The sequence below is a fragment of the Chiloscyllium plagiosum genome, chromosome 3 (genome assembly GCF_004010195.1).
Source record: "Chiloscyllium plagiosum isolate BGI_BamShark_2017 chromosome 3, ASM401019v2, whole genome shotgun sequence".
NCBI lineage: Eukaryota > Metazoa > Chordata > Chondrichthyes > Orectolobiformes > Hemiscylliidae > Chiloscyllium > Chiloscyllium plagiosum.
The window spans coordinates 78,246,213-78,255,803 of record NC_057712.1 but is presented as its reverse complement, the minus strand read 5'-3'; the positions used below and the strand labels follow the sequence as shown (position 1 = coordinate 78,255,803).

Sequence of the window (9,591 nt, the reverse complement as noted above, 5' to 3'; positions counted from 1 at the left end):
GCTACCGTCCGCCCCTGCCGCAGAACCGCGTCAACATGGGGGCGGGGCCTTGAGGGCAGGGGGTGGGACCTGGGGGCGAGGGGCGGGGCCTGGCGGCACGGGGTGGGACCTAGGGGCACGGAGAGGGGCGTGGCGGCACGGGGTGGGGCCTGGGGTCACGGGGCGGGGCCTGGGGACACGGGGGCGGGAGCCTGGGGACACGGGGGTGTGGCCTGAGGGCACGGGGGCGGGGCCTAAGGACATGGGGGTTGGGTCTGGGGACACAGGGTGGGGCCTAATACACAGTAGGTGCGGTGTGGGGTCACAGGGATGGGGCCTGGGGACACAGGGGCGGGGCCTTATGCACAGGGTTGACCCCTGTACCTCGTGGTGGGCTCATTGGCATGGCGTGCATTCGTGGCATAGGATTTTGGGGGTGGCACCAAAAACATGGGGGAGGGCCTGGGGCACGGTGGCAGTCTTGGGACTCGAGGCGTGAGCCCTTGGGAGTCGGGGGTGTGGCTTGGGGACACAGGGGTGGGGCCTGGGGACACAGGGGTGGAGCCTGGGGTTATGGGGCAGGCCCTGAAACACAGGGGTGGGGCCTGGGGCCACATGTGTTGGGTAGGAGGCCAAAAGAGTGGCCAAAAAAGGCCAGGACTAAGGGTGGAGCCTTGGTACACGTGGGCAGGAATGGGGCTAAGAGGCTGGGGCCATGGCAGGTAGCAGGTAGTGGAGCCTCATTCCAGGGGAAGGACCTAGAAGGCTGGTGGCAGAGCTGGAGACGAGCATAGGGGCCTGAGCCCTGTTGGAGAAGTCAGGTCCAGAAGACACCTAGAATTTGGGGATTTTGGATACCTTGGGCTAAAGTGTGAAACTTGTGTCTGAACAGCTAGGATAGGACCTTAGCACTTGAGGGTAGGGCCCAAGACAAATGGTTTTTGGCTTAGTTTTCTGGTTTCTTGGTGTTTTGGCTAAGATAAAGTGTAAGCTGCTAGTCATCAGAAGATTTTGAGATCGCTGGGTTGTAGCTGGGCTTTGGAAGGTTGTTGGTTGAGATGAATTGCTATTGATGAATGCTTGCTGGCTTTAACCTAACACCAATTCAGTGTCCAGCCAACAAGAGCAATGGCATTGTAAATACCTGAGCCCCAGGCCAAGGTGTCTGGAACACAGGGTCATAGCATCCCTACTTTTTTTTTCTTTCAAAATATACTTTATTCATAGAAATAAATCTTTGGTACTTGTACAATTTGTCATGTCGTTCATAGATATATACATTGCATGTCTTAACATTACAAAGAACAGATTGAATTACTCGAATTTACAGTTATCCTATTTACAGTTCCCTTTATTAACCATCCAGTCTCTTATTATTTAGCTGTGGCTTCAGCAGGACCCACCTACTAAGTGGGTGTCCTGTTATACTATAGCAAATGAACCTTTTTTAATCCCAGTGTATGGGGTTACCGTTGTCCATTTGACTGTCCTGTCTCTGGGGAAGCTGTCTGCATCCCCATGGTGAGCACGAACTGCTGGAGCCTCGCTGGGCTGAGGTAGCTATCCAGGCTTTCACTGTGGTCATTTACCTGCTCTGGAGTCATTGAGCCAAGGCAAGGGTCCGCACCGTCCAGTTCTGTGTCTGACAATGGGACTGTCAGAGGATCAAGCTCTCAGTTGCCTGCAGTTTTGGGGCAGTGGGTACCCCTTGGGTCTCACTGGGTGGAGGGTGGACTTCGGGGGGTCCGTTGTTTCCTGGTTGGGAGGAAATGCCCTCCTCTTTATCTACCGCGCTCTCCCCACCCGCCTTAAACCAATCAACTGGGTTGTGAGTCCATTGTGCTGGCATTCTGGTGGCCCAGGCAGTGTCTGTATCAGCTCTGCTGTTTCTCCCAGGTATCCACTCCTCTGTCTGCTCGATTACCTTCTCCTCCATTGCTTCCATCTGCCCAGCTAGAGCTAGGATCAGCTGCTGTGTCTCTCCGCTGGTTGCCACCTCCTCTACTCCAGCCTGTTCTTCTTTCTGGGTGCCACCAGACTCTGTTTCCCTGCTGTCTGGGTGCACATTACTGGTCTTTGGGGGTCCACGCCTCGCATTGCCACCTCCAGCCATCTGTGCGTAAGTGGGGCCCTCCCGTCTTGGGCAGGTCTTGTACATGTGGCCCACCTCTCCGCACAGGTTGCAGCTCTTTTCTTCCTGACAGTCCTTAGTCAGGTGACCCTCCTGTTTGCAGTTCCTGCAGATGGTCCCCTTGCAGTCCGCCGCCATGTGTCCCGACTTCCCGCAGGTTCGGCACACTTTCGGCTGCCCTGCATATGTCAGGTAGCCTCTGTTCCCTCCAATTGCAAAGCTCGAGGGTGGGTGGAGAATGTTCCCATTGCCATCGACCCTCAGAGTCACCCTGACCTGCCGCTTACTGGTCCAGAGCCTAAAGAGGTCGATCACATCGGTGGCTTCTCCCTCAACTTGGACGTTCCTTCCCAGGAAGGTCAGGACATCAGCCGCTGGAACATAGGGGTTGTACATATGGATTGTAACAACCCGATTCCTCTGTGCAGGGAGCACACACAATGGGGTTGTCGACAAGATGGAAAACAGCGGCTCCCTTTCCTTCTTCTTGAAGACCTTCAGGAGCTGTTCGCACTGCTTCACACTCCTGAAGGTCACATCAAAGTAGCCTGCCCCAGGGAAATCCTGCAGGCAGTACACGTCCGCTGCAGCGAACCCACAGCATCCCAGCAGTACCTTCTTAATAAATAGGATGCGATCCACCAGTGTACGACCCTCTACCTTCTTCACAGTCACCCGGACTGTGTTTCAAACCCCCTGCCCAGGGCTGCGGGCAGCTGTTGAGGCCATAGCTCTGAGGTTGGCTGGTCCCTGAATTGGCGTTAGGCCGAAGCCAGCATGAAGATCCTTCAATAGCAGGTCAGCACAACCAAGCGATCCTCCAACGTCCAATCACGATCCAGCAATGATCTCCACTAGCTTTGATGACTCGCAACTCGACCCCTGTCCTGATAAGAACAGACACTTGATCTTAGCCTTGTAAACTGTTAAAATGGGGTTAAAAATTGCCAGCATCAATGTGCGTAGCATCAAATCGGCTACGCGATGTGTTTCTACGATGGCCTTCCTGGCCAACGCTAAAGCCGACGTCCTGTTTCTGCAGGAGTGTGGGATACCGCACCTCAGCAGCTACAGGAGATGGTCGAGCTTGTGGGCCCATGGGCCGTCAGTTTGGTCGGGGGGCAACGATAGCCGCGCCTCCGGCCTGGGTATCCTGTTGCGAGGAGGCAACTTCACCATCTCCGAGGTGAAGGAGGTGGTGGGCGACATCTTGTACAGGAATGCTCCCCTGAGACTGACTAATGTGTATGCCCCAGTGGGTCAGAGCGAACGGTTGGCCGTCCTGCAGCAGCTTCCACTGTTGCTGGCTACGTCCAGGCCGGTCATTCTGGCCGGAGACTTCAACTGTATCATTGATGCAGATGGACGACCCGGCGGGGGGGACAGTAAACTGGACACCACGTCCAGAGCCCTGATGGACACGGTAAAAGATGCCAAGCTGCACGACGTCTTCTACGCAGGTTGGAAAACCGTGAAGCCCCTCTTTGAGTCCCCAGCGGACTGGTGGGAAGCAGTAAAACGGAACATCAAGAGGTTCTTCATCCTCAAAGGTGTTCAGGAGGCGAGAGAGAGGCGGGGAAAACTGTCCCAGCTCCAGGAAAGTATGCAGAACCTGCTCCTGCTGCAAACGATGGGGGTGGGTGTCATGGAGGACCTCAAGGAGATGAAGGACCAGCAAGCCTCGCTCTTTGCCTCGGAGGCCTCCAAGATAATCTTCCGGTCCAGGGTCCGCTTGGTGGAGCAGGACGAGACTTGCTCACCTTTCTTCTTCCAGAAGGTGCACAAAGAGAGCTCAGTGCTCAGCATCCTGAAGGAAGAAGATGGCTCGCTAACGTCATATCAGGCTGACGTCATGAGGATCAGTAAATCCTTCTATGCCAGTCTGTATGACGCGAAGCCCACCGACAGCACGGCGTCCCAGTCGTTCCTGTCCTCTATCACGGAGGTCTTAGACGACAGAACACGAGAGAGGCTGGACCAGCCGCTATCTCTGGACGAGCTGACAAAGGCCCTCGAGTCCTTCGAAAAGAACAAAACTCCGGAAGCGACGGCTTACCGATCAAGCTCTATTCCGCTCTGTGGGACTTGATTGGCCAGGACCTGCTGGAGGTGTATGTCAGTATGCTTCGGGCAGTGAATCCATGAGGAAAGGCATCATCACCCTCGTCTACAAGTGGAAGGGGGAGAGGGAGGAACTCAAAAATTGGAGACCAATCTCACTATTGAATGCGGATTACAAAATTCTGTCAAAGGTAATCGCCAACCGGGTCAGGTCTGCTCTAGGGTGGGTGATTCACCCTGACCAAACCTGTGCTGTGCCGGGCAGGAAGATCGCTGAGAGTCTTGCGCTCCTCAGGAATATGATCGCCTAGGTGCAGGACATGGGGTTGGATACCTGCCTGATCAGCCTGGACCAGGAGAAAGCCTTTGACAGGATATCACACAGGTATATGAGAGATGTTCTCTCCAAAATGGGCTTTGGGGAGGGAATCTGAAATTGGATCAGACTGCTCTACACCAACATTGTCAGTGCAGCCTCAATCAATGGGTGGGAATCAGATAGCTTCCCAGTCAGATCTGGAGTCAGACAGGGCTGCCCTCTCTCCTGCCTTGTTTGTGTGCTGCATAGAGCCATTTGCTGAGTCCATCAGGAAGGATGCGAGCCTGAGAGGGGTGACTATTCCTGGCAGCAGGGGCCTGCAGGTTAAGGCCTCCCTGTACACAGATGACATCGCCATTTTCTGCTCAGATCCGCTGTCTGTGCACAGACTCATGTGCATATGTGACCAGTTCAAACAGGCCTCAGGGGCCAAGGTGGAAACAGACCCTTTAGTCCAACAAGACCACACCAACCATCTGAAGTTACCCACCCAGACCATTCCGACACCCTATTAATTTATATTTACCCCTGACTAGTGCACCTACCTACACATTCCTGAACACTATGGGCAATTTACCATGGCTAATTCACCTAACCTGCACATCTTTGGATTGGTGAAGACTGGAGCACCAGGAGGAAACCCATGCAGACAAGGGGAGAATATGCAAACTCCACACAGATTCCACCTGAGGCTGGAATTGAATCTGGGTCCCTGGTGCTTTGAAGCAGAAGTGAGTGACTGTGAAGAAGATGGGGGAGGAATGCTGGTCGATCGTGCCTTCTTTGGGAAGTGGACCTTGCTGGATTGCTGCAGCCTCCAAACAGCAGATATTTAATACCTGCAGAATTTCCCAACCGGTGGTAATTTGATGTGATCTTCCTGAGTGTGAAGCAATGTGAATGTCTCCTGAATGTATTTGAAGAAAAAGGATGGGAAGAACCCCACTCTGTCCTGTCTGCAGTGCTACTGTTCATCTTCCCAGTGCATAGAGCTAGATTGTTGCAATCCATATCCACAATCCCCACGTGCCAGCAGCAGATGTTCTGACCTTTCTAGAAAGGTACATACAGCTTGGAGGCAGCACTGATATAGCAGATCTCTTTGGAATCTGGATCAGCGGGTGTCAGGTCAGGGTGACTCAGAGGGTGGGAGTGGGAACCAGTGAGAACATCCTCCACCCACAATCCAACTTCGTGATGGGAGGGTGCTGAGGCTACCTGACATACATGGGACAGCCTAAAGTGTGCCGATCCTGCAGGAGATAAGGACACATGGTTGCGGACCGCAAAGTGTCCCTCTGCAAAAACTGCAAATAGTAAGGGTGACTAAGGACTGCAAAGAGTCAAAGAACTGCGGCCACCTATACAAGGTGAGAGGGGAAAGATTTAAAGGGGAATGTGGATTGGGAGCAGCTGCTTGAAAGTAAATCCACATTTGATATGTGGGAGGCCTTTAAAGAGAGATTGATGAGAGTGCAGGACAGACATGTCCCTGTGAAAATGAGTGATAGAAATGGCAAGATTTAAGATGTATCTAGATAGATACATGAATGGGCAGGGAGCAGAGGGATATAGATCCTTAGAAAATAGGCAACAAGTTTAGATAGAAGATCTGGATCTGCGCAGGCTTGGAGGGCCAAAGGGCCTGTTCCTATGCTGTAACTTTCTTTGTTCTATGTTCTAAGACGTTGCTTAGCTAGTGGTGAGAAGGGCACCGCTTGTGAGATCCCTCAAGTATACGGACTGTCTGTACCACTGCACACTGTCCTTAAAGTAGCTGCAGGAAGGAGAGACTGTCACACTTCTCCTTCTGGAATGTGCTTTTCCAAGGAAGGTCCAGAGAGAGATGCAATAGTTTTTGTCAAGGTTCATCCCAACAGTTCCATGCTATAGAACTCTGTGCTTTGCAGGATGTTCCCTGGTATTCACATGAAGACAAACATTGACTTGAAGATCATTAACTCAGTAAAAGAAGCTGTGCTTTGGTCTGCCTGAAACTTGTTGGTCTTCCAGCGTAAAGAGTTAAGCTTGACTAAGTGTTGCAGATTGGCACATGCCAAGGCACAGGACTACATGCTGAGGGATGCACTAAAGCTTGGGGCAGCTGCCACCAAGGCACAGTGGGGAAAAACCACAGTCTAAGGTCTTTCTGCCAAAGTATAAAGAGGGTCTGTTCAGTTGTCAGACCTATTGTTGCCTCAAAATGAATGTAAGCAGAAACTTGATTGTTTTGAAATTGCCTTTGTTTACAACTGCAGGGAAGCTCTGAGGAATGTTTTTTTCCTCTACAAAGACTGTACGGAACTGTTTGGATGTACGTAAAGACACATTTTTGCAAATGAAGAATAACTTTGCAACAAAAATATTGGCTTGGTTATTAGGTTAAAGGCCTGGTCACCTCATTAAAGAGGTCTTGGCACCTAGCCAAATGTCGCAGGCAAATGCTAAGGTTCTAGAGAGTGTTGCTGAACAAAGAGACCTTGGAGTGCAGGTTCATAGCTCCTTGAAAGTGGAGTCGCAGGTAGATAGGATAGTGAAGAAGGCGTTTGGTATGCTTTCTTTTATTGGTCAGAGTATTGAGTACAGGAGTTGGGACATCATGTTGCGGCTGTACAGGACGTTGGTTAGGCCACGTTGGAATGTTGTGTGCAATTCTGGTCTCCTTCCTATCGGAAATTATGAGGGGCATAGATATGATAAATAGACAAAGTCTTTTCCCTGGGATCAGGGAGTCCAGAACGAGAGGGCATAGGTTTAGGGTGAGAGGGGAAAGATATAAAAGAGACCCAAGGGCAACCTTTTCACACAGAGGGTGGTACGTGTATGGAATGAGCTGCCAGAGGAAGTGGTGGAGGCTGGTTCAATTGCAACATTTAAGAGGCATTTGGATGGGAATATGAATAGGAAAGGTTTGGAGGGATATGGGCCGGGTGCTGGCAGGTGGGACTAGATTGGGTTGGGATATCTGGTCGGCATGGACGGGTTGGACCGAAGGGTCTGTTTCCATGCTGTACATCTCTATGACTCTATGACCTGGAGAAAGTACCTGAGTTCCTCAGTAATGGTCATGGGTGAAGACCCTGGACACATAGAAGAGCGGGGATTGACATCTAGGGTGGGTCCACAAACCTTGGGTGTGAGATCTTGATATTGATGGAGTGGTCTTCTCCCCTGGGGCCAGAGCCTCAACATTTTCTGCAAGGACCTATCACCTTGGGTATCACTTGATCTGCACAACAAGGACATGACTTTGATACACATAGTGAGTGTGGCCTTGACTCCCAGAAGTGGGACTTGGACATCTTGCAAAGGGGGTCACATTGGGATGTACCCTTGTTGACTGGGAATGTGCCTTTGGTACATGGGATAATTCCTAGTTCCCTGAGGTTGGGACCTTCCCACCTTGAAGTACGGCTACAGTACTAATGGAAGGGCCAAGGCACGAATAAGAGGTCAGTCCTGTTTGGGAGGGGAATGAAGACCTGGGGAGGGGTGTTGCCACTAGGGATGGAACCTGAACACCTGATGGAGTGGCCTGAGCAACTGGGGTTGGGGTCTGAATATCTTATGCGGAGGTCTGCACATTGTTCCTTCCACAAAGGCAGGAACTGGGCATCTTAGGGACGGGCCTTAGGAGCTGGCTTTGATCCTTGACATGGGAATGTTGGTAACTTGGAAATGACACTAATGAGGAGTTTGTTCAAACGGGGGAGAGGCCAGATATTGGGAAGAGCCTGACGACCTGGAGGAGAGGTCTACACTGGGGCAAAGTCAAGACCCTAAGTGGAGAGTTTGGCCAGGGGCCTGGACCTAATGAGCAGCGGTCTGAATATCTTCGTGTCTTTTCTCTGGTCTAGGAGTGAGGGAGCTACCTCAGAGCAGGGCCTGGATATCTGAGAAAGGGGCCTAAACAACTTGTAGGGTGGTCTGATCACCTCAGAGCATTGTTTGGACACTTGGCAGTCACCATGGGATCTGAGCAATGCAGCACTTAGGGATGGCACATGGACAACTACAGAGAGCCTGGCAATCTGAGGGAAGGCACATGGTACTGTGGAAAGGAGCTTTAGCAGTTTGGGGTGGGCCTTGACATATTAGGGATGAGGCCTCAAAACCTGGAGTAATGATTTGTGCAAGTGGGAGCTAGGCCTGGTCATCTAGGAAAGGGGTCATTATACCTGGGCACTGGGGCAGCTGCCTCAACATTGCCTCCTCCAGCACTACTTCCTGGATCCCTGGACCATTTGTATTACATCAAATTTAAAACAGAGAAGCAGGCCATTCAGTCCACTGGTACTTGCTCGTATTTATGTTTTACATAAAGCTCCTGACGATTCTTCAATTCATCAGGGTCTCTGTAGTTGTCCATGTGCCATTCCCAAGTCTGAGGTTTTCAGATCCCTCCCCCAGTGTTGCAGGCACTAGATACTGCAAAGCTATGGGCCCTGCCAACATTGTGTTGAAGCCTTGTGCTCCAGAGCTTGCCCCTCCCCCAGCCAAGCTGTTCCAGTCGTTAAAACACTGGCATCTACCTGACAATGTAGAAAATTTCCCAGGTACACCCTGCACATAAAAAGCAGGACAAATCCAACCCAGTCAATTACTATCTCATCAGTCTACTGTCAATCATCATTAGTTGATGGAAAGTGTCATCAACAATGCTGTCAAGCAGCACCTACTTCGCAATTACATGCTCAATAACACCCAGTTTGGGTTCACCAGGACCATTCAGTTCCCGACCTCATTACAGGCTTGGTTCAAACATGGACAAAAAAGCTGAATTCCAGAGTTAGAATATAGAATATTGCAGCACATTACAGGCCCTGTGGCCTTTGATGTTGTGCCGACCTGTGGAACCAATCTGAGGCCCATCTAACCTACACCATTCCATTCTCATCCATATGCCTATCCAATGACTATTTAAATGCCCTTAAAGATGGCAAGTCTACTATTGTTGCAGGCAGTGTGTTCCATGCCTCTACTACTCTGAGTAAAGAAACTACTTTTGAGATCTATCCTATATCTATCATCGCTCAATCTAAAGCTATGTTCCGTCGTGCTAGCCATGGCCATTTGAGGAAAAAGGCTCTCACTGTCCAAC

General features: G+C 51.2%; 1 protein-coding gene across 1 annotated transcript in view; it reads right to left on the bottom strand.

Moving 5' to 3' along the window:
• Positions 1-8,859, bottom strand: part of nt5dc1 (5'-nucleotidase domain containing 1) — a 575,653-nt gene extending 566,794 nt beyond the window's left edge. Inside the window, exon 1 of the mRNA XM_043675150.1 lies at positions 8,788-8,859. Within this exon, the coding sequence (XP_043531085.1) occupies positions 8,788-8,859 (72 nt within the window). The remainder of the gene's footprint in view (positions 1-8,787) is intronic.
• Positions 8,860-9,591: the final 732 nt, after the last annotated feature.